The sequence below is a fragment of the Monopterus albus genome, unplaced genomic scaffold (genome assembly GCF_001952655.1).
Source record: "Monopterus albus unplaced genomic scaffold, M_albus_1.0 scaffold192.1, whole genome shotgun sequence".
NCBI classification, from domain to species: Eukaryota; Metazoa; Chordata; class Actinopteri; order Synbranchiformes; family Synbranchidae; genus Monopterus; species Monopterus albus.
The window spans coordinates 635,657-659,980 of record NW_018128072.1 but is presented as its reverse complement, the minus strand read 5'-3'; the positions used below and the strand labels follow the sequence as shown (position 1 = coordinate 659,980).

General features: G+C 39.7%; 3 protein-coding genes across 5 annotated transcripts in view; 1 reads left to right on the top strand and 2 right to left on the bottom strand.

Annotated features, from left to right (window-relative positions):
• Positions 1-344: 344 nt before the first annotated feature.
• Positions 345-4,973, bottom strand: ube2s (ubiquitin-conjugating enzyme E2S). Its single transcript, XM_020617675.1, has 4 exons — positions 4,749-4,973; positions 3,626-3,773; positions 1,439-1,629; positions 345-1,351 (listed from the first exon to the last, which is right to left on the bottom strand). Exons 1-4 carry the CDS (start codon positions 4,749-4,751, stop codon positions 986-988), a joined length of 708 nt encoding a protein of 235 aa, XP_020473331.1. The 5' UTR covers positions 4,752-4,973; the 3' UTR covers positions 345-985.
• A 1,097-nt stretch (positions 4,974-6,070) lies between these two features.
• josd2 (Josephin domain containing 2) lies at positions 6,071-10,913 on the top strand. Its single transcript, XM_020617566.1, has 6 exons — positions 6,071-6,370; positions 6,607-6,736; positions 8,365-8,490; positions 8,998-9,192; positions 9,512-9,619; positions 10,053-10,913. The coding sequence occupies exons 2-6, from the start codon at positions 6,615-6,617 to the stop codon at positions 10,081-10,083; spliced, it is 582 nt and encodes a 193-aa protein (XP_020473222.1). The 5' UTR covers positions 6,071-6,370; positions 6,607-6,614; the 3' UTR covers positions 10,084-10,913.
• A 383-nt stretch (positions 10,914-11,296) lies between these two features.
• ttyh1 (tweety family member 1) overlaps positions 11,297-24,324 on the bottom strand; it is a 23,660-nt gene continuing 10,632 nt past the window's right edge. For 2 of the 3 annotated variants that reach the window (XM_020617564.1, XM_020617563.1), the window contains 11 exons: positions 22,927-23,264; positions 19,176-19,271; positions 18,994-19,066; positions 17,445-17,520; positions 17,211-17,266; positions 16,903-16,995; positions 16,720-16,812; positions 16,532-16,671; positions 15,570-15,737; positions 13,998-14,076; positions 11,297-12,366 (listed from right to left, as the gene is read on the bottom strand). In XM_020617564.1, coding sequence (XP_020473220.1) covers positions 12,283-12,366; positions 13,998-14,076; positions 15,570-15,737; positions 16,532-16,671; positions 16,720-16,812; positions 16,903-16,995; positions 17,211-17,266; positions 17,445-17,520; positions 18,994-19,066; positions 19,176-19,271; positions 22,927-23,264 — 1,296 coding nt within the window. In that variant the 3' untranslated portion in view covers positions 11,297-12,282. The remainder of the gene's footprint in view (positions 12,367-13,997; positions 14,077-15,569; positions 15,738-16,531; positions 16,672-16,719; positions 16,813-16,902; positions 16,996-17,210; positions 17,267-17,444; positions 17,521-18,993; positions 19,067-19,175; positions 19,272-22,926; positions 23,265-24,324) is intronic. The other variant, XM_020617565.1, reaches the window with a different exon arrangement.

The window sequence follows — 24,324 nt, the reverse complement described above, 5'->3', positions numbered from 1 at the left end:
CAGGAAACTCTGCCAGTGCAATGGATGGGGAGACAATTTATATCAAATGCAGAAGATATCCTACTGATGTCTTCTCTCGTACCCACATGGCTGGTCAGAATGGGTATCTGAGAACACATACTGCCTTGGAGGGAAGCAGGGGTAGTTTAAGCGAGTCACACCAAAGTATGCTTAATACAGACACTAGATGAGTCATTTTTAATTAATGTTGTCTGGCAACCTACCCTGTTCCCTTACAGCCACTGATCTGTCTTCACACACAACCACAAGACAGCTGAACATGAAAATGTCTATTATAAACAACTTTTGAAAATACTGGACAGCAAAACAATTTTTTGAAAAAAAAAAAAAAAAAAAGGGTTGAGATTTCATGAAAAACAAGATTTCCTAATCCCCACTAATAACACCTTCAATACCTTGACCTCACAATGAAAATAAATTTAAAAAAGATGTTATCATTTTGTGTAACATTATTTCTCTCCCATTTGAAACTTGATACAAAAATGTTTAGCAACTTCTACTATTATTTCCTTTGAGATCCACTTGAAAACCTGAATTTAATTACAGTAACATCTTTGTTTAGCCTGGCTGAGCAGTACACAGTACTATCACAGCAGGACTTACCAAGAAAACCTGAAAACAGCTGATATCTAGTCTAAGACAACAGTAGCTATGTCTCACTAATGGACAGGTTAATTCAGAATAGGCCATGGGAAAAACAACTAACAGCATGATTTTCACAGTGAAAGTGCATGCTTTCTTTTTAAAGAGGAACATATTTTTCATTGTGTCTTCAGGTATGGAAGTTTTAAAAAATTCTGCAATGCCAACAGGACAAACTGGTGGCAAAACAGTGAAGGAGTACAAAGTGGACAGTCTGGATTGAAAGAAGAATCAGAAACAAAAACAACTGTCAGCACACTTCAATGTCTGTATTTACACACTCGCGCACGCGCACACACACACACACACTTCTATGGTGGTATTAAAGCCGCCTCAATGCACGTTTTTTATCTGCTTTCTTTTTCCCTGCTACATTATTAGTGCTACTACTGTTGCTATTGCTGCTGGTGGTACTGGCTCCATTAGCTCCATTACCCAGAGCTGCAGGCACAGCTGCTGCACTGGGCCCCGCTCTCTTTGTGGGGTCACCTGCATGTTTCTTCGGCTGTGGGCCGTCATTAGGGTCCTGAGGTGCCCCCGAAGTCCCACCAGGCCCACCCATGGCGTGGATCTCTGTGAGCAGACGGGCACGGGACTCGTATTCTGCATAGTCCTCTAAGAGCAAACGCCCGGCCTCTTCGTTCAGAGCTGATTCCGGGTTCGGGTGGATGAGAAGACACTTGATTGTCTGTGGGGAAATAAAGGAGGAGATTCAAAAATGGAAGAGGGAAGACAGTTGACACTCAGAACAACAAAGACTGATGATAGATCTTACAAGTAAGACGTGTCTGAGGCCGAGTTCTGCCTTCCAGTCCCTCTTCAACACATTGACACAGATCTCTCCTTTATGACCCACGTTGGGATGAAAAATCTTAGTCAGGAAATACCCCTTGGGTGGAACTGCAGGGAAGTCCTTTCCAAGGACCAGACGCATTCGGAAAATGCCACCAGCAAACGGAGTTCCCTCTGTCAAAGCATAAAGAATTCATCACATGAACAGTATGTCTGGAATGTACCAATCTTGCTCCATACCAAAAAAAAAGTGGCCACAGAGCTGCAATTAGCCCCTTTGGAACAGGCACCCCGTTATCGTCTGATATGGAAAATTTTATCGTGATAATTTTTTCAGCCATATCGCCCAGGCCTATCTAGACGTCATGTCTGAACAAAGTCTTACCTGAATTCAAGTGGTCAAATTATCAATAAGGACACTATCAAGATAATGAGAGCGATGTAGCACAACTCTGTACCACTGTGTTTCACTGTTTCTTGCTAACGCAGCTCCCTGTCTTCATCCACTATATAGCTCGCTTGACCACTGCTGTGCTTTCAATCTCGCTCTCTGTGTATATTTCAGGCAGTCAGTGAAATTTGGGCATAAAAATAAAAAGAGGGTAACATCACAAGCTGGTACGAAGCTTATTTTGAACGGGTACGAGATAATACGGTTTAGGAGCAGGAGCTAACACTAAATAGCTGGAAATTTGGCTGACATGGAAATCAAATGACTGCTCGCCCTCTGCGCAAAGGAATAACAGTGCGTCTGCCTCGCATGATGTTGGATATCATGTGAACGTTGTGGCTGTACCCAGCTAGGTCTTGCTATGTTTGAGTCTTGCTGGGAATTTCGCGCACAACAGTCTGAGCGCCAGAAAAAAAATCAACTGCTGTACAACTACATGTAGCCTGCAAATTCCCAGGTATCACATCTGAAAGGGGCTTGAGTCAACTAACAAAAACAGAAATCAATACAAGTCAGTCAGTCAGTAGTTCAAGCTCCTTTACTTGGTTATAATCCATCTGGTTTGAGATGAAAACTGTCACACACACACTAATAAACATGTGACCTTGTGAAATATGCTGCACTGCCACAAGGGGGAAAAAAAACTCATACATTATCCGCTACATTACAGCTGTGAAATATGCTGCACTGCCACAAGGGGAAAAAAACTCATACATTATCTGCTACATTACAGCCGATCAATATACTGTCCTTGGACTGAAAAATGAAAAGACTATTTTGGTTGCAGTTTATACTAGTACAGTAGTAGTACATTACCTAATAAACAAAACTGCTAGAGGGAAGGTGCTCTGTGGAGGAGCTAAAAAATGTGGACAAGTGTCTGGCTCTTCAAGGCCTACTTAACAAAAACAAGGTCTGAAGCAATGAGGCTGCATGGACATTGCTGGCTGTGTGGTTCAGGTGGGTTATGTATCAGCCATGTAATTAGCAACACCCACAAAATCCGTAAATAAGGTCTTTATACAATATGTAAATTCTCAGGGTGACACGGAAAAGAATACTTTGTTATGTAGAACTGATACATTGCAGCACATCTTGAAGAGCTGTTAACCTAATGAGTAAATTATTCAATTATAAATTTTGCATCTAAGCATAAACATAGTGAAACACAACCATCACATCTAGAAAGAGGCTAACCAGCAAGACATGTTATTATCACAGACTGATAATAAAAGGTGGGTCATCATGTGAAATCTCCCTTCACTGACAGTTATCAAACTATTTCACTAGATGTGTTGTGGAGTACACAATGCACCATGTAGGGCAATTTAGCTAGCAGGCTAAACGTGGCTTTTAATTAAAAAACGGACACAATAAAAGCAAGAAACCCGTAGCCAATTTTAAAATTAAATGCATTTTACTTTAAGAAACAGTTGTCATATTAGCTGTTTGGGGTTTAAATAATCAAATAACTATAGACCGTCATTAATTGTATGCCGACTTATAGTGTAATGTGGTAAGAAAACAATCTCATGCACAGACAGATACTGTAAGTATCCAGAACAATATTAAGATGTGCAAGCAGACACTGACAAAGTCAAAAAAAATCTTAAATGAATTAAAGACCAATCAGAGGATCCATCTTTGTGCTGAATTTACTGTTAGGAATCTTATCATAGATAATGCCAGCATGTCCTGATACCATATTACAATTTTCACCTGGTCCTTCGATGGCTGTGTGCAGTTCAGTTATGTCTTCTTCACTGGGATAAATTTTGATACCCTCTGGGGGATCTGCTACCAAAGCCGAAACCTCTTTGTAGACCAAGCGAAGAACATGAGGCGGCAAATTCTCCACATTGGAGTTCTGGAGAGAAAGATAAAAATTGTTTAGCCAACTCAGGTTGTGCATATGTTCAAACACATGCATATTACAGGGGAAGTTATAAAAACTAAAAACCTTTTTTGATAGTGGTGAGTAAAATGGTCCAGAGGCATTACTGAGGGCAATAACTTACTAACTGAAGGGGATGAAATTCATTTTGGCAAACATAAAGAAGCATAGGCTACATAACTGAAATGCTTTAAATGCTTAAGCTATTATCAAAACAACCTTTTCTGACATAATGAAATAACCAAATCATTGTGTTAATGCTAAAACAAACAAGTGTGGTCGCTTTAACTGAGATGAAATAGGGACAATATTTTAACAAGTAAAAACAACAATCGTCAACTATTACTCGAGAGCCAACGAGCATATGACAAATACAACATGACGTGTTGATGTAGTTACACACAAGGCTTAATTTTCAGTGTTTGGTGGCTCGTAATTAATTTACACAATACTAGTAATTTTTACTCTTACAAATGACAAACACTGGGCTGGTTCATAACGTTACATTTAAACATCCCAACAGAACTCAAACAAGTCTACACTTTAATTGTCTAACGTAAGCACATCTCTAACTATTTACACAATTATAAAATCCAAGTAATTACTACCTTTAACGCTATCGTTAGTAATAAATCAAATGTAACATTCGTGGTCAATCGACAATTAAGTTAGCTAACTTTACGTTTTCTTGCTTAGCACTATTAGCCTAGCTTAGCCTCGCTCAGATAACGTTACTGCTAAAGCGATGCGGTGATTTTAAAATGTGTGACACAGTACTTTATTTATAAAAACGTATCTGTTAAACTGTTGGCAAACGTAGATGCCGATTTTAATTAACGTCATGTACTCCAGCAAATAGACACAACCCAAATTAAGCGCTCGACGGCTAAAGATCGGATCAAGCTAGCAGCTAGTCCCATTAGCAGTGAACTCGGCCATCCAACTTACCATCTTCGAAAGGAGTTTTACCGAGTTGGTGAGTACCTGGTTGTTGTCAGGTATAAGGAGACTTTTGCGTTAACGTTTGAGAAAGGCTATAGCGTTATTCGGTTAAAACTTAGCCAGGTCTTACTGTCCACTGTTCTTTTCTTCTTTTCGGTGACACAGGAACAAAAATACGATCCTCTGTTTAACCTACTATTACAGACCAATGAGCATCTTAGCCACACAAAACGTGAGCCAATCATGACATATTCTTGTCGTCGCGTCACGGGAAAAGGCCCTATCAACCACCAAGAGTGTAAAAGAAAGCAGATACAAGTCAGTCATTGGTTCATTTGAAAAACTCACCCCCAAACAGGGGATGGGAGTACTTTAATGAACAGAAGAATATTCAACTTTTTCCTCTGAATGAGTAAAAAGTACTTAAATGAAACTTAAAAAATACTCCATTAATACAGTAAAGAAGTCTCTTTCATTATTAACCACAGATGCTTAATACAATATTTAGAAAATACTTCGTTTCAGGGGTCTGTGTTTTCTAAGTACTGTAGTCTCCAGGTACTGTCCTGATGTCTGTTTTTTTTCCTTTTTACTATCATATCAATAAAGCATTGATATACAGTCTGCTGTTGTAGCTGACTGCATTGTAGCTAAATTTGATTTCTTTGTATAACCTAAATGTGTAACTGATTATATACTATAGATTAATCTCATGGTCATTTTCTCAATTAATTAATAGATTATTGGTCAGAAAATATTTTTAAAAATCTTGAACTTTTAATATGTCCAACCAAGTCCATATAGAATAGAATAGACTTTATTGTCATTGCACAAAAGGAACACAATGAAATTGAGGGTGCTCTGCCAACAAAGGTGCACTGCAAAGGACATAAAATAAAAGGTTAATTCTAAAGGCTAAAATCAAATAAGCACTAGAACATTAAGATAAGATGTGATAAAATACACACATTAGAGTGAGACTATATACTATATATTGTATATGTATATAGAAGAAGATGGAATGATGACATGTTTGTTATTTCTACATGAAAAATTACTTCTGATGATAATAAAACTAAAGGGAAATCATTATCTTTCATCGTGGGGCTACTCCTGGAGACAATGAGCCCCTGGGCAGACATGTAAAAGGCCCCGCTCTATAATGGAGCAAGAGCTCCAGACTGAAAGAGATGCCAAATGAAAAGGAAAACAATCGTGACTTTTTTCTCTATCAATTTTTTGCTTTTTGTAATTGTTTGGGGCCCCTATTTGCCTACCACTGCTATACATCATTGATCATCGTCATCAGTACCCAGACTGAGCACCAGAGGGCGCCTCAACATAACGTCCAGGGTTACCTGAGGTATATCCGACAGAACAGGATCTTCTGGGCGCTCTCTCCGTATCTAAGGGGTTAAGTTGCTCGTAACGTTCATTTCAATGTACTATCATCGGACCACGTTCAGCAAAATTATAATGAAAGTGATGGATTTTCTAGTGTTGCCGTGAACACCGTAAAAGGGCGTGACAGCGGCACAACAACAACAACAACATCATCATCACTACTACCACCACAACAACAACAACGGCTCTGTTTCCTGTTTAACGAGGAATCGCTTTATCAGCAGGTCAGCAGCTTCATTTGGCTGGTGCCAAGTTATAACAGTTCAGCTTACACCAATAGACCATAACCAGTAGCCTGAGGACTTTAGCCTCCGTTCCAGTTGCTAACGACTTTGGAGTTATCGTTAGCTTGAATGGACAGTTTGCTGCGTTACGTGGTTGTTCCGTTAGCTAGCCAGCTTTAAGTTGGCTGATGTTTACTTTGGTAATGTTACTTCTCGTGTGTGTTTGTATGTTGTAGGCTTTATTATGTTTGAAGGAGAAGTGTTTCATGAGAAGCAACGACTGGAGCTGTGCGCGATTCATGCACTCAACAACGTGCTCCAGGAGCGGGTGTTCACTAAGGAGACAGCCGACGACCTCTGCAAACGGTAGGATCATGTTTTTATAACGTATCGGTGCTTATGCAGCTGGAAACGGTGAGGGAAACATGTTTACATCAACCCACAAGCATATTTAAGGTTACCATAAAATGAGTCAGCAACAGGTATGTTTTCTTAACCAAATCTGCCCCATGACAGATTCATACTTACTACACATGGAAAAGTTGTGTAAATCCCTCATATTTCTTCCATTGCTTACACATGTTTTATTCCCAATAAATTAAAAGAAATGCAATACAAACGTATCACGATATTTCCATCTCAACATTTGTAGATGTCATCAGCAAATGTGATATGTGTTAATAGCAAAGATAATTATTTTATAAATGGCAGTTAGAACAATAATCTGGGGGAAATTAGAGCAATATTTTGCTAATCAAACAAACCTTACAGCTATTTTGGAAGCCAAATATATAATTTTGTATTATGAACCATATTCAACAGTCTTAATCTTATAAAAAAAAACATTAATAAGTTCAAATTTGTATTATTCATTATTCTTAATGCCTCATATTAATAATAGGAAGTATGTGCACACCTTCATTTATCGTAAGGAGTTATTTAAAGAGATGTATTCCATGGCCATAGGTGACACAGCAGAGAAGAAGAGCAGGGTGGAATGGTACAGTCTCGGTTCTGCCTTAGGCAAACATTATATCATTCAAAGTAGACATTAGACATGTATGGGTTGATATCAGTACATTTGAATATGCAATTGATACCCAGTAACAGCTGAAAACAATTACAATTTGGGTTTCTCCAAAGGGAACACTAATGTGACTGGATCACTAATGTGACTGGATCACTAATGTGACTGGATCACAAAGTAACGTACAGATGTTTTTCACATCCTGACCTAGTTTCAGATGCAGCAGTAGTTCTGTTTATAAGTTTGTTTAGTCTAGATGCATTAAACATCCTTCTCCTCAACTAATGCCAAACAAGGAATGCAAACTAATGCTTAAATTCTTGCTTGTGTGTATTTGTTTAGGCAAGAGGGTCAGCAACAACAATAAAGATGGAAATCCACAGCCACATGATTTTAATTGTTAACATTATCAGGTGATGGTTTTAAGACACTTGGGTCAACTGACCTTGAATCACTGACTCCAGGGTTTCCCCTCAGTGTGTTATAGATATATCAGTAACCTTCAGGGAAAAAGAGAAGAGGTGCAATTTCACACAGCAAAAAACATTTTATTTAGTGTGGCTGTTGTGTATGAGGTCATAAGTAAATAAACTGCTTTCCAGATAAGTCATGACCTTGTTAAAGGCTCTTGAGGCAATTTGTGATTTTTTTGAGGGCTGGGCTATATAAATAAAATGGTCGTGACTAGATTCTCTCTTCTATACAATATCTTCACGCTCTAGGTTTAGCCTGTCTGTCAAGCCCAACATCTGTGGTGATTAAACTGGAGTAGAGCTACAGTATATTTTGTAGACCTGGCCTTTATTCAAATAAAGTTATATCATTAATGCAATAGTAATATAATTATCACTGCTAGTTGTTATTTGCTCATCAGAACTTGGACAAAATTTCTGTGACTCGGTGGAGCCACGGGGTTTCTTTAAAAAAAAAAAAAACATTGTGTTGCTCTGTTTCTGTTTATGTGCAGGCTGGCCCCACAGTGTGTAGTTAACCCTCATCGGTCGGTGTTGGGCACGGGAAACTATGACGTCAACGTCATAATGGCAGCACTACAGAGCAGGGAACTGGCTGCAGTGTGGTGGGACAAACGCAGGTGACAGAGACACTGAGCCCTATGCAATTAGAAACATCTTTTCAGCAAGGCTTACTGCATGAACACAGGGCAGTCCATCACAAAATACATTACTTTGCAATAAGCCTTGCATTTCTGGCCTCATTTTCAGTTGGCAGTGATTTTATCCCAGTTTAGTTTGAGCACTGTATTTTTGTGTCAGGCCGTCTTAATCAGTGAACAAAAGCATCTCTTTAGACTCACAGACACGTTTCTCCACATTTCTGCACAAGCAGTATTCAAGGATAAGAATCCAGTCATGCAGCACGTATTGCATTGTAATTAAGAGGCATAACTCCCATTTTCTACTCCCACTATTGGCCATCTTCAGCTACATGTAATGCTTTACAGCATTACAGCAAACCAGGCTGAAGACCACTGGAACACCTTGAGTTTATCATTAAAAATCTCCACTGAACATAACAGATGGATAACTTAGAATATCTCAAGGTGGAAGTTTTGTCTTAACACATTTTTTATTTCATACAGGACGGTACAGAGCCTTTGCATGTCAAAGGTCCAGGGCTTTATTCTTAATGTCCCATCACGAGTATCACTTGGGATTGTGTCCCTCCCACTCCGACGGCGGCACTGGCTCGCGGTTCGGCAAGTTAATGGACAGTACTACAACCTGGACTCCAAACTGAAGAGTCCTGTTTGCATTGGAGGAGAAGCAGAACTATGGTAATGTGCATTGACATCTCTAGAATGTTTCCAGGACTCGTTGTAATCTGTGTGTGTGTGTGTGTGTGTGTGTGTGTGTGTGTGTGTGTGTGTGTGTGTGTGTGTGTGTGTGTGTGTGTGTGTGTGTGTGTGTGTGTGTAGGTCTAAATTAGATCTAAACTTGGCTTTTGTGTTACTTGAACTCAGTGTATGAGTCATCCCATATGAGTGGTCACATGAGCCTTACCTCACTGTTTGTCTGTGCACGCTAGTAATCTCCCCTATGTCTGTGCCCACATTCCTCTAACATTTGCTCTTGTTGTCCTCGTTTCACTTTTAGCTCATTTCTCAGTGAACAGCTTTCTCAGGATGTGGCAGAGATGCTCCTGGTTGTCCGGCAGGAGGTGGAGGAGGATGGTTCATGGCTGAGCTCTGACAACCCTCAGAAGTAATGCCTTGGGACAGGGCATAGCTTTACATTTTAGCATGGGAAAAACTCGGGGAAAATCACAGACATAAAAAACAAACACCTCATTACAGAAACCTCTTCAGGGAATGCACTAAAATGTATCTAATACCTACACGCAGAAGAAGTTCCAAAGAGAAGCAGAGATGGGCGCTTACTACTGAAATGAACTGTTTTAATTGTAACAACTGTAAAACCTATTGCTCTGATGAGACCCATATACAGAATCTGCATTACCCTGCTCTCGGTACCTTTGTTTTAACACTGGGAAGCTGCATTGAAGCTAATGGCGTTGCAAGTTTGAGACAAATGTGGGCTAGTTTGTTGATAATTGAGTTGTGAACTATGACTGAACTTTCACTGCTTTGTTGTAGAAAAATTGCAGACAGTGAAATTTTCCATGTATCATTTGAAGGCTGAAGAAGGCAGTCAGTGGCTCTGGATGAAAAGAAAAGACTGCATGTGGGCCTCCAGGTGAGTGAATGGCATGTAGGGGGTGAACCCAGGACACTGGAACTCACCGCTGAACCCTCTGGAGGTGTCATCAGTGAAACACTTGTTATTGCCATCACTCGCTCAGCCCTCACGCAGAGTCTAAGCAGCATGTGTCGGGCACAATTAAGGGATATTAACACCTAGTCTACATAACAGACTGGTGATCCAGTTGCCAGAAATAGAACACGTCCAAGATGGAAAAGTCAACATTTATCTGTTATTAAGCAGCACCTGAGCGCACCATCTCTTCCAAAAACCCTTGCTGTAAACCTGATATGCACTAAGGAGTTAGATTTGTTAGTAGTGTTTGTTTTGTGTGTTTATACAGGCGCACATACTGTGAAAGTATCACCTGGTGAGGACTCTACCAGTGTCTTTGCATGTTTGCATCAATTTACTACAAATTACTTCTTGGACAACTGTGCAGATTCTCAGTCATCCAGGTCATAGTAAACTGAAAAAAATCAACTGGACTTAGATTTCTGGGTCAAAGACGTTTCACCTCTCATCCAAGAGGCTTCATCAGTTCTGGACATTTTTCATACCGCAGTTTCTTAAGAGTTTGGAATGTGTTTTCAGTTCATTAAGCTTTAGTTGAGATTTGAAACATGGTTGTGTCCATCACATTGAAAATCTCATCTCTTTATTTTTGTCCAAGTCATGTTGTTGTGTGATAACACAGTTGAATCCACACAGTAATGAGGCTGACAAAAATAAAAGCACGCACCAGGTTTATTGTGATGGATTTACCAATTGCAACCAGGTACCAAGGCTCTTCGAGTTGTTTTTAACACTACTCTGTTATCAATGAAAGCAAGTGGTTGCATGGAAGTTAGTAGATAACAAAAGACAGGACGTGGGGATATGAAGTACACTATTTGATTAGTTGTAAATGAGTTACACATGCAAAGACACTGGTTCTTTCACAGTATGTAACCTTTGTTTGCGTGTTTACTCTCCTATTGATCTATGCATATCCAAAAGACTAGGAGCACTGTTTCTTTTACACACTAGTGGCTAACTGACACATAAACCTAAGTTCAGAGGTTCATAATAGTGTTAAAACATATTTATAATAAACCTTGACCTTTTGTTTTAAGTACACATCTGTCGTAACTGATACCGTGTGTGTTTCTTGTATACACAGTGAAGACCAGTGTCGGGTTACTGAAGTTATTTTTATTTATATTAGACTCTCAAGTGTAAAAGGATGCCATTCAAAAGGAGCATTGATAACCATACAAACTCATTTCAAGGGTTAACAAGGTAGGTCGGGAAAGAAGGGGGATTCACTGTCCAACAGACCGTACCATATATACACAAAACATCTTGGCGAGAGCTCAGAAGCTCAAATCTATACATAGTTATTGCTAGTTACGGTAGGGCTACTGCAGCACCAGTAGCAAGAGTCATATTGCTATGTACCTGCTGTCATTGCAAGGGATTTGTAGTTCTCTACTCTCAAGACCTGAGTGGCCTTTGTAGTTCTTAATTCAGTCAAAACAGGGTCTTCGTAGCCCTCAAACAATTTTTTTTAAGAGCAAAGGTTTATGATTATTCAGATAATATAGACAATAAGATATATCGAATAGCATAAGGTAATACAAGGAAAATACAGAATTGCCACCTATAAAAAGTAATAATAAAAAAATATATATACCAAGTAAGGGGACTGCATTACCATTCACAGAAAAAAATGTGCTTTGTTGCTACGTGCCTGTGCTTTTCTACAACAATTTTTTATAGAAAAACTTGAAAATAAATCGGTGGTACTGATACATTTAAGAATATAAAACTACAATGTAGTAACGTCAATATCATTCTGACTTGCCTCACCACTGTTCACAGATCACACAAAGTTTGGACAGAAAAGGGGAAAGAAGATAGACCAAGTGGACTTGGCTTATATCTTTGCACAACCATCCCTATCAACATCGTCACTGTCGGGGATTTCAACAGTCCATTTAGATCTGTCACTTTTAAGTGCTTCTAATAATAATATTCAGTGGTACTGACATTACGCACTTTGAATTCACATTTAGCATTCATTTTATTTTGATTAGTTACGTTTTCATTTCAGTAAAGTGTCCATTCATATGAAAACTAAACACTTTTTTTCTATACATTTTATAACAAAAAAAAAAAAAAGATCAACGTGAATACAGGTTCCTCAAATGGGTGGGGTTGGGGCGTGATTGACTTCCCCCATAACCGGTCAGCATGCTGGGAGAGTACTGTACTTCCAGAAATCACGATGGGAGATGGTCCAAAGGCATATGGAGACAATAACAAACAAGAACAAAAGTATGTTATTCAACAATGGACAACATGTTTGGTGCATACATTAATGTAGATTTTCAAACTTCAAATAAATCTAACAAATTAAAGCTGCTTAACTTTGAGTGGCTTCTTATTTCATATTAGCGCTGTCCTTCATTCCTTCCAAATGTGGCTGATAAAAGTCATGGTACACTTACTAGCACTTTTCCTGGGCATTAAACTGCATCACATGGTCTTCCTCAGCGAATGCATTTGTATTGTCATCATAAGACTGAAAATATGCTCACTTTATAACTGATCAGCCATAACATTATGACCACTGATAGGTGAAGTGAATAACACTCGACTATCTGCTGCAGTGGTACCTGTCAGTGTGTGGGGTATATTTGGCAGAAAGTGAACATTCAGTCCTCAGAGTTGATGTGTTGGAAACACACATGCGTAAGGCTGTGAGTGACTTTGACAAGGGTGAGACTGTGATGGTGAGATGACTGGGTTGGAGCATCTCCCACACTACAGGTCTTGGTGGGTGTTGTTGGTCTGCAGTGGTTAGTACCTACCAACAGTGTCTAAGGAAGGACACAATGAACCAGCAACAGGGTCAGGGACTCCCACGACTCACTGATGATGAGGTTGACCTACTGTAGATTAAAATTTAATATTTCATTCATCCTTTTCAAAAGATTCTACTTCATTTGAATCTTTCTTAAAATGGTTGAAATACTCTACATTGGTCTCTATGAAGAGAAACATTCAGCAGCTGTAGTGGTGATATCACACCTAGAGTGGTGAGGCTGTTGAATTTGTCAAAAATTCATTCTAACTTGTCCTCATGACCACAGTTTTCACTCCTTTTACATAAGTTTTTTGCTGAATGGTTGACACATTTGTGTTCTTCCTGACAGTAGAACTGTGGAAGCAAATGGATTCACAGAAGATGCACAGTGAGCTGCAGAGTGACACGGGTGCCAGCCAACTGCTGCATTGACTCCTATGTACACAGTAATAGGCAGGTGGTTATAATGTTATCCCTGATTTATATGGGGAAAGATTGTAACTCTAAATTCCAGATGCTGAAGGAGAACATGAGGAAAGAACAGAGAAGAATTTTAAGGGGCCTTCACTTTCATAATACTGATTTATTTTCCAGGTTTTTCAATCAAAAGTAACATTTACAATCAGTTTAGAAGATTATTCTGACACCCTAAAAATTGTAATGATTAACTTACTAAGCTTTTTTTAAGCTTTCCATTAACTTTCCTACTAAATGTCCAATATTGTTTTAATCATAAAATAGTTGTGGTCACTGCACTCTAAAATTGCCATATAGTGAGTATAAAACAGAAAGAGACCTCACATTCATGTCAGTAACAAAATAGTTATGTACAAGTTAATTGTTAAGAGTGAAAATATGTAAATCGGTTTTCATATTTTTTCATGTTGGGAAGCGTCATATCAAAATGATCACAAGGCCGCCCCACCATGTTAGTCCATTTGCGGCTGATTAGTAAAGCATGCGTGTGCATTAGCAGCAGTGATAAAATGGCACAGATTGTGATGGTGTCACAAGTACAAAGGAACTCACAGAGGGGGGAGGGGACTGCCTGTCAGTCAAGGGTAGGCTCTCATAGCCAGGGTTGCCATTGGAGGAAACGTTTGGAGTCCTGTGTAGAGACAGAAAGAGACAAGGACAGAAGAGAAAAGGAGAGAGGAGGAACAGAGGATTGAGAAGAGAGGGAGACAGTGGTGAGACATATTGAGAAAGACAGAGGGAACAGAGGCCGCGGGGTGACAGGAGCCGAGGACAGGTAAAAGGAAAGAAGGATAAAGAGTGGTTAGAAATAGTGTGGAAAAACACAGTACTCAGTGTAACTAGTAGGTTTTAGGACCACTGTCGCTTAAGCCTTAAGCGCCAGCAGCAGGTGCACAATCCACTCCTGACTGAGAATGCGCTGTAGGAATTATAGAATAATCTGCATTTAAATGCATTTAGAGCTGGGTATGACTCATCAGTCCCATTTTAGCCGTAATGTTGTTTTCCTAATGAATCTGTTTATCTGCATGATAAACCCCAGAAAGCTTGTAAAGCAATCCCGAACAGATTCCCTTTCTGAGGAGTTGACTGTATTTTTAGTGCTAGTTGAGCTTCTGAGCCTTGTCATTGTATTTGTGTGTTAATATCAGAAATGGGGAGCAGACAAGGTGATCAGCTGGCTTTAGACTAGGAAGTTAAACTTTCCATGATTAGGCAACACTAACTAAGCTTGGAAACATCAGTCAGGGAAAAAGGGGTAAAACATAAGAAGATGAGAAAAATGGAAGTGAGAAAGAGGAGGAACCAAAAAGGAAGCAGAGGGAATGACAAAGAGAAGAGCAGCAAGACAGATCCATAGAACATCACAGTGGGGACACAGATGAGAGTGATGTAGGAGAGGGGTGGGGGGTTACCTATAGTCAACCTGAGCCTCACATCGGCAGAGGTTTTACGAGCACAGCCTTGTCAATGGCACCCTTCTCCCCAACGCAGCAGTGGCCTACTGCTGTTTAGGAGACAGGACGCCATTTGAGACAAGATCTGTGAAGTGAACGAGCGGCCTACGTTGTCTGTCCTGAAACACTTGACAGACAAATAGACAGACACACAGACAGACAGACCGACCTCTGGAGTTGTGTCTGTTTCTCTGCCTACTCTGTCGTCCATATTGACCTGTCTGTGTGTCTGTCTGGAATGCATGTGTTTGACCTGACAGCTCTGTGGACTTGGACTAATCCTATATGTACAGACAAAATGTGTAAACCTAACTGGCTACACTGCACTTCTACTATGTAAAGATGGGTGCGTGTTATGTCAGTATGCTATTTTTGTATAACCATTTTGAAAGGAATCAAGATTTCAAGCTGAACATCTTTATCAAAAATACTGTCTACAAAACCATCTCAAAAGTGCTCGGTCAGTGTGTGTTGTTTAATTATACAGTGTGTTGTTATACTATATCCTGGACATCTCTGATCTGTGGGCATCAGTAGAAAATTTGCCCATAGGTACAGATCACAAAACAGTTTTGATGTCCAAACTGCATCTAAAGGCAACTTCCTCCTCCTTTTGCAACATCTGGGATATTCTGTCTGTCTGTCTGTGTGTCTGTGTGTTACTCACGGGAGGGGTGGCGCGCTTGAAAATGGGGGTGTCCACCCGGCCCCTGGGTAATTATAGAAGGGGGCCATGGCCCCTCGCTGAGACCCCGGGGCCGTCTGTCTACGTGCCTGATGGGAGGTGAAGGGGTCCTCACTCTCGCTGTCCGAGTCTTCATACTCGTCTGATTCACTGTCATTGTCCATGTAAAAGAGAGAGAAAGGGAGATACAAGCTTCTGGTCACTATTTATGATTAGTCACTAATATTCCTAAAAAGAAAATGTACTAGATGCAAACTTCAGCTTGTAAAAATGGTGTATTTTCCACCAATGTTTACCACAGAAAACATCAAACTGCTGCTCGACAGCACTAGCAGCACCAGTTACAGACTATCTAACTGTGGTGTTAGCTGGTAGCACTTCAGCCTCCTGAGAACCAGCTACCTACTCCATATGCCCTCTCAGCAGATCCAGCACACTTATGACACGTTACCAAACCCCTGAATAATAAACATTAGGTTAATCTAGAAGAACATTAGGGGGAACCAAACACCTAATATTACTGTATACCCTTTTAGCATGCTTTACTTTTACAAGTGCCAATTTTCATTTGATATTTTTAAGGCTAAATGTGAACTGACAATATACAATACACTCCCATAGTTTCCTGCTCTGTAGTCTATGCCAAGTAGCATTGTATGTAGTGCAGAAACATGCACATTTTGTAGCCTGCTAGTGGATCATTAGCTCAGAATAGAACAGAAAAGTGTGTATCCCTCCTGACACAGTGAGACAACATAGATTTATTGCTTTTGAACAACTTTAGCTAAAGATCAATCTACATTCTCTGGCAGGGCCCCTTTCTTTTCCTCCTTTTGGCAGTGTTTATGGTTGGCAATTAATAGTATGTAAATGGATGTCACTGCATGAAAATAACAAAGTCAGTATTACCACCTATGCACAAAAACTCTTACATATTCTCTCACCTGGGGAAGCTCCTCCAGGCACCAGGCAGAGAGCAGAGGATAGCAGTGAAGGCCAGAGCAGAGAGGAAAGAGTACAGGGAAAGGTAGAGCAATCCCTCCATCCCATCATAGCACAGGCCTTTCAATGAGTCAATGTAGTCCTAAAAGAAAAAGGCAAAAATATTGTTCAGTAGGTTCTGGATTATCACCTTATTCAGGCCCCGGCAGTTCAGTAGTGCCACCAACTGATGAAAGTTTCCTTCTGTGGAGTTAAGTATCTGTTGAACCTCCCTGAGTGATTTCTGCAATGGCCCAAAATGCCCAGATGTGAGAAGACCCAGTAGTTCACATATAGCAGAATGTGTATTTCTTGTGCATGAATTATAACATACTTCAGCTCTGGGGAACTGTGGGAGAGCATTTCTTTCCAGACTGGAGAGGTGTGTGTGAATGTTTGACAGCGCCCTCTGCGACTGGGTCAGCAGCTGAAGTAAACACATCAGTGGAATTATTTTATTTTGCATTACTGCTCAAATATAGATTTAATATGCTGACAGTGTAGCTGGTTATGTGGGGAGGACAACACTCAGCAACAGCTGTGCATCCAGTCCTCAAACCATTTGCTCACAGGGTAAGACTGTCAGCTAAATGTCTGCATTGTAACATGTTCTATACATAAGACATGTGACTGACACATTACCTGCTGGAATGGACTGGTCATGCGCTTGCTGCAGGTCAGGTAATAATCCAACACATCTGAATGGCCAACAAAACACCAGTGCACAACAGAAAAGATGTGGACACATTCAGTCATCCTGCTGAGTTCTGCTGACATCATCACAGTTGGGGATGTAAATAAAGTGCACGGCAGAAATGGAAACTAACTAGCTCTTTCACTAAGTGTTGCATGGGCAAGGGGAGGTTAATAAGGTACCTGAGCTGGTCCCGCTGTTGAAGTTGGTGGAGTTGAGGACAAACATGTTTGGATCTGAGCAGAAGTCACTGAGAGCCTGGCAATGCAGCAAGAGTGACAGGGAGAAAAGAAAAAGAAAAAACAGTGAGTGAGAGAGAAAGAGAAGGAGACACATGAGGCGAAACAGGGAGTGCAAGTAAAACCAATTACGAGGTTAGCAGACACACTGAAGGGCTGACATACTTACCTCCTATGATATCTGACTGCAGCTCATAATTTAGTTAGAAATGTCAGTCTGCCTGCATCACCACATGCTGTTCTGAACTACGCTCTGATGTCCAACTATCTTTCCATTCCATTATCACTCCAATACCCCCCATATTAACCTCTTTTTCCTTCTCTATACATTGTTGTGCTTCCAGACTATTTTTATAGAGGATGCACTTTCAGAGATAGCACACCCACAAACACACTCAGCTTGAGATCGCCCCACCAGAAGAGGGAGTGAGAGCCACACAGAGAACCTGGTAAATGACAGGAAGAGCAGCGGTCCGGGTCGGAATAAAGTGGACAAGCCCACAGCGGCCCATTGTTTCCCTGTCAGTAACCAGGGACAGAGCTGCTCTGTGTGGACCCCCAGGCCTTGGGACAGCTCCCACCAGCTCCACATGACACTAAGACTCCTAAAACAGGCAGCAGTGCAAGAAAAAAGCCACAATTTACCCTCTTCATACACCCACCCCAGACCCAAACAGTCTTCCCTTCAGAGAGAGTCACCAAACTTCACAGAGAAAATTTCAAATGGATATATAACATTCTGTGTCGTCTTTGTTCTTGATAAATGTCACTGTGCTAAAGGCAGTTGGACTGTTGCCTGTAGGACAGAGCACACTAGTGATGTTATCATGTTTAGGCATCAAGCTGGACAGCTGGAGTTTCAGATGAACGTGGTCCAGCAGCATGTTAGAGAATTTTACTTTCACAGGATTATACTTGCATCCAAGGGGCCAAGGTAGGGCAACAGCTTCAAGTCTTGCACTGTTGATTGCAAGCTGCTGGTCAATCCACCCTCTCTGTAGCTGGCTCTCCCTCTCAGACTGATCCTCAGATACAGTCTCCAGCTCTTCCTCTCCACACCCCACTCTTTCTGAAAGCACTTCATCTTTTATCCTTACTCATCAAAGCCAAAACACCCACACAGTTGCAAACACACATACATGAAAAACACACACTTCTGTGCACAAACGCATTTGTGAACAAAGTGTTTGTGCATTCACGCATTGAATCTTTAATCTCTGCCCCATTTTCCTTCCTTTTTGGTCCTGTGCCATGACTGCAGTGTTCCCTAGGAACACTGCAGTCATGGTAGTTTAGAACAATGGGGACAGAGGCCCCACACAAACACTTTGCTTTAGTCTGCCATCAGAGTTCTGCCTCCTAAAGCCCTTTGCATTCTGCTATTTCCTACCAATCCATCCCATGACAGTCCCATTCACTTCCCATTCCTCTAACCCTTCATCTTTCCAGTTCTGGCCCTACTCAACATCACAGTTTTACTGGTTTTACTCACCACTACAGTGGCTGTCTCCAAGCCCAGAGAGCCCCAGCTTAGAAACAGTGCCAGCCATGCCAGCATGGTCATCCTGTGTGGGAACAGCACAAACTCTTCAGCCAAGAGGACACCCTGACCATCATCCCTGTACAGGTTGTGTCGAAACATACAACGGTGTGTGTGTGTGCACGTGTACTCACAGAATGAGCAACCAGCGGGCTTGTTTGGCCAGTCCCAGCAGAATGAAAAGACACACTATAAGGTCAAGCAGCAGCAACAACACATATGACAGCCACCTATAATGAAGACACACAAACACTACATAATGAAATTGCTATTACATTGCTCTTATAAATGTCGAATGTGCAAAGGTTATTCATGATCTTAGAAACAGAAGCTTTACCAAATTCTCTGAAATAAATAAAAAATAAAAACACATTTCATAGACTTCCTCAGTGGAAGGAATTAGTTCAGTTGTGACAACTGACTGATCTTAAGTTTTATGTGTCAAACCAATATTTAAAATGTGTACAAGAAAGCAACAGACAGAAAGTGAGGCCAGTGGCACAGCTTTTGAGATGGCAATGCCTGCCTGTCGGTGGTCTACAACTAGATGGACTGACTGAACACTTCTATAAAGAGCCAAAGTATATTGGTTCCTAAAATATCCCAATTTTGTAACATCTGTAGGTATAAGGAGGTAGCTGCCTATAACTGCAGGTTGTTATTAATTTAGGAGGATGGGATCGTGTCCTGAATTGATAATATGAAAGACAGAGGTCTGTAGGGAACTCTGTTCGCAGGTTCATGGTAGTTAATTACTGGGTGAATATGTCTGCCTAAAAACCTCAACCAGTTTTTGAAGTTTTAACAGGCTTCAAATATGCTACCATAAAGTGAGACATTAAGCTGTGTTTCTATAGTTCAGGGGTTAGCTAATCGTGGCCTTAAAACAAATGAAACGCTGTACAGATAGTCATGGTCCACAGAGGCTGAAACCTAAAGATTTGGCGATTCCCTGACTTTTCCTCAAGTTCCATCAGCAGGTTGACACCATTGGCTTTTAGTGAAATGTGTCAACTGTTGTATGGATAGCTATAAAACGTAGTTCAGACATTCTTGGCTTTTCTCCGACACCAACATGTGATCCCAATTTTATTCTGCCCAGTACTTTGGTTTACAACCAAATACTTGCAAAGCTAATCACCCTCAGCTGTACTTTGTTTAGCACTAATTAGCAAGTGTTAGCATGCTACAACATGCTAAACTATGATCATGAACAGCATTGCAATTGGTAGCACTTTACCATGCTAATGTTAGCATCAATCTCAAAGTACCCTTTTGCCTTCATACAGTCTCACGGAGCTACTAGCATGGCTGTCGACTCTTAGTTTTGTTTTATTATAACATAGCTGCTATTTTAACTGCAGTGTTATTGAGCAGAGCCACAGAATGACTGTGACTGTGAAGGAACAACCTTGTTTTTTACCACATTCAGATTTTACCCCCTGACCTGGGATAAAAACTGAATGTTTTTCCCCATTGTTCCCAGAAATACAGCTGCTGAGAAGTGTAATCAGAGGACTCTGATTACACTGCTGAACTGGGATATCTATTTATAGCACTATTAAACAGAACAAATGAAACATTCATCCAATCTGTGGTCACCTTGAATAAAGGTTTGTTTCGGGGTGGGGGGTTTACCATGGCCACCATCTTAAAATTACTGGCCACGCCACAACTAACAAGCCTGTCATTCTAATTCTTTACAATACATGTCCTTAAAAATCTGACATATATCTAAGAAGGGACACATTTCTGTTGTATTTTGAAGGGAGCATTTTCAACAAAGAAAATAATTTTTTACATGATTTGAGATAAAAACTAGAATGCCATATTGGTTATTATCAAATTATACAAATCATTGAAATGATAAAAGTAACAAAGACATTGAAATTTAATGTGTTTTGTTTTGGAATTGCATCAGAACTTTAGGTCAGAAATTTGTGTATAGGTAATTGAAGTTTGAATTACAATTTCAGTTCAAAGCTTTGATTGAAATAATGAAAAATATGTGCATATAATATAAAATATGAGCTACTGGATATACAGTAAATAAAACCTTTGTTATCGGCTAATAATATTTATGCTTAAGTGACCCACACACTTGATGCATTCAAATTGGAAAGGATTATTAGTGATTTCCTGGCTAATCGTATGTGAATATTAATCAGATGCATTCAAATTGGAAAGGATTATTACTGATTTCCGTATGTGAATATTAATCTAATATTCACATGAGATCAACCAAGGAAGTAAACAGCAAGCAATTTATTTTACACTATAATATATTATCTTTACCTTTCTATTAACTTGTGTAGCCTGACTCTTTTCTGCAGGCTCCACTGAATAAACTCCCTTGTATGAGGTCAGGAAAGTCATGTGGTGAGGAGGAGATTGAACTTCAGTTACCCTCTTCTGATAAATGATATCTCCCCGGTTTGATGTGTGGTTTGTTTATGAGAAGCTAAGTGTGTTTGTGATGGAATATAAAAGCAACCCAACAAGCCATTATGTGTATTAACATTGTGTCTTTTCTCATTGCATTATCTCAACAAACACATCTGAATAAACATGCAACATTTATGAAAGGCTGGGGAGAATACTTTCCTCAGGCTCTTACAACACTGAGAGCAGGGGTGTGGCAGTGCTGATGAACAGCTTGTAAATGATGATATCTGTGAAACTGACCAAGTTTTATGTGTATTCTCTTAGGAATTCTCCTATGTATTTAACCACCACAGCTCGTTGTCAGATTACAGCTAATGCTTTTAGGACTGTGTGCCAAAGCTTTTAGCCTCCAAGCCATGGTATAAAATGGCTGCTAGATGTAAAGCAGACCACACAGATGATGGATAAAGCTGACCTAGTGTATACAATATACAGACTGAAGAACTCTTTTCAAAGTAACTTTACTTTTCACTTTAATCCATAGACCATAAAATGTACTCAAGGATTGATGGTATTTTAACTCCTGATGCTTGTGATGAAAAAGTTATAAAATGTGATATTGACCGTTTCTGTTTGAGTAAAACAACATGTTAGAGCAGTGTTAGTGGACCCTAACTTTGGTAAATTCAGATTATTCTAACAGAGAAAATGATGAAACTGAAGTTTGTTTTATGAGAAACTGTTTAAGAATATTTCTTGCACAATTACCACAGGGGAAAAAACTTTTATGAGAAAAACCAATAAACATTAAATGACAGCAGGAAAACAACATAAATAGCTACAAATCCAGGCAAAGTGGGAGAAGGCTTCATTCATATTGCACAGAAAGTCACATATTTACCTGTGTTCGCTATTGCTAGTGAAGCAGTTGACATAATTTGGGGGGTATTTCTGATTCTAAAGTTGAAACAAAAATGGAGAAATACTGATGTTTCTCTTTTGAGTTTCTCCAAACTAAAGCATTTTTATAAACAAGGAAAAAATATCAAAGATTAATCAATAATATTGCACATATACTACATTTTCCTAATAATCTCCTAGCATGCTTCCTGGAATTTTTTATGAACTACTCAATTTAACCCTCCAAAAATGATTATTCATTTATAATTACAAACCTTGCTGTTCATATACTTCGAAGTGTATACTGCCTGTACTCAAATGTGACATTTTCCATGTTCAGCTGACAAAATAAAAGCTCCCTTAATTTTATTGTAATTAGTAAAAAAATTGTATATAGTTATATGTATCATATTTGTATTGGCTTATGAATTTAGAGAGACTGATTCTACTGACACAAACAGACAACCTTAATATGGATATGGGAAGACATACTATATGAGCAGTTCTAAGCATCACCTAATAAGTAATTGTCTATTTACAGTGTTTATCTAGGTGCAAACAAACATCTACCAATCTGGCCACTCAGGACTGCAGCCTCACCTGTAGTCCTCATTGACCATCAGCATGTTGGCCGCCCAGCCAGGGGAGAAGGGGCTGGGCATCAGGCTGCTGATAGGCACCACTGTAGGAGCCACAGAGGGTGGTACTGGAGTTAAGGGTACAATGGACACCCCGCTGACAGTGCTGTCATTGCCCAAAGCTATGTCAACATGGGACTGAGCCAGGGAGACGGAGGATAGAAGGTTGATCACATTCTCAGACAACCTCCGACAGTTCCGCATAGACACCAGGAAGGGTTTACTGCCAGTAAAGAGTTCTTCCATTGTGGTCAGTGGGCCAGAGATCGACAGCTGCAGTCCAGTAATTGTGTCTGAAATCTGGAGAGGCAGGATGGAAGAATTTGGGGGCAGTTAAGTGGGGCGGAAACAACAACATAAAGATGATGATAGTCATAAAGTCATAGTTGTGTGATGCTTGTGTGATGGAGACAGAAAATATGTTGGGCTTCCTGGTGCCTCTGTCTGCTAATGCATGTCCCTCATTAGCTGTAACACAAATTAAAGCTCAGGATCCATTTTTCTAAAAGCTGCTAAAAGTGAAAAACTGGAATTAAGTTAAAGAGGTAAGTAAAGCTTTCCTCCTACGTAAAAACATAAGCATAAAAGCTATTTATAACATTTATTTTCATCCAAAAAATAACAAAATACAGGACAGCTGGTGAATAGTAGATTGTAGATGGCTGCAGAAGCCAAAGTGAGTGTCTTCTGGGGAATGTTTTGGAATTAACTATGCAATGTATCATTCATTGGTCATGATGAATAATTTGTTATTTGCAGCTGCTGCTTCCTTGCACAGCTGCTGTATAATTATCCAATATCTTTCCTGTTTATTACATACCTGTACACATATTCCCAGTTTATTACATAAATATACAGTATATAATTCATACATACCTGTACACTATGTGTGCCTATATAGACTCACTATATTGTTATTACCAATAATACTTTATACAGTTCAAATGGAGCACCATGCTATACCAATACAACATAAGGCAATATACAGTATCTACTAGACTTCCCTTTCATGACCAGAAAACTACTAACCATTGTATGTATTTAGAGCTAGCATGTGGTCTTAGTTTTTAATTTTAGTCTGTGGATCTTCATTGTCTACAGTCATCATTATATGGAACCAAATTGTTGTATGACTCGATGTAAAGATACCCTATCTCCAAGATTTTCAGATAAATGTCCTTTTGGTTTCCATTTTAGATCATTTCCTATTATTTCATCCTTTTTTATATTGTATAATTATTACATCTATGCATGTATATTTATATTATAAATATTTTCATTGTTAATTTCACATAAAAATTGCTATTTGTGATTATATCAGTGGCTGGTAATGGTTAATCTTTTATTCTGCTGTAAGTAG

Coding starts and splice junctions, on each gene's coding strand:
- ube2s (XM_020617675.1), bottom strand. Junction 1,630..3,625: donor CACAGCCATCGAAGGACCAG/GTGAAAATTGTA, acceptor ATGCTTTGACAG/AGGGAACTCCGTTTGCTGGT. Junction 1,352..1,438: donor GCCTCAGACACGTCTTACTT/GTAAGATCTATC, acceptor ATTTCCCCACAG/ACAATCAAGTGTCTTCTCAT.
- josd2 (XM_020617566.1), top strand. CDS start 6,615: ATGTTTGAAGGAGAAGTGTTTCATGAGAAGCAACGACTGGAGCTGTGC. Junction 9,193..9,511: donor GGAGGAGAAGCAGAACTATG/GTAATGTGCATT, acceptor TTTCACTTTTAG/CTCATTTCTCAGTGAACAGC. Junction 9,620..10,052: donor AGCTCTGACAACCCTCAGAA/GTAATGCCTTGG, acceptor TATCATTTGAAG/GCTGAAGAAGGCAGTCAGTG.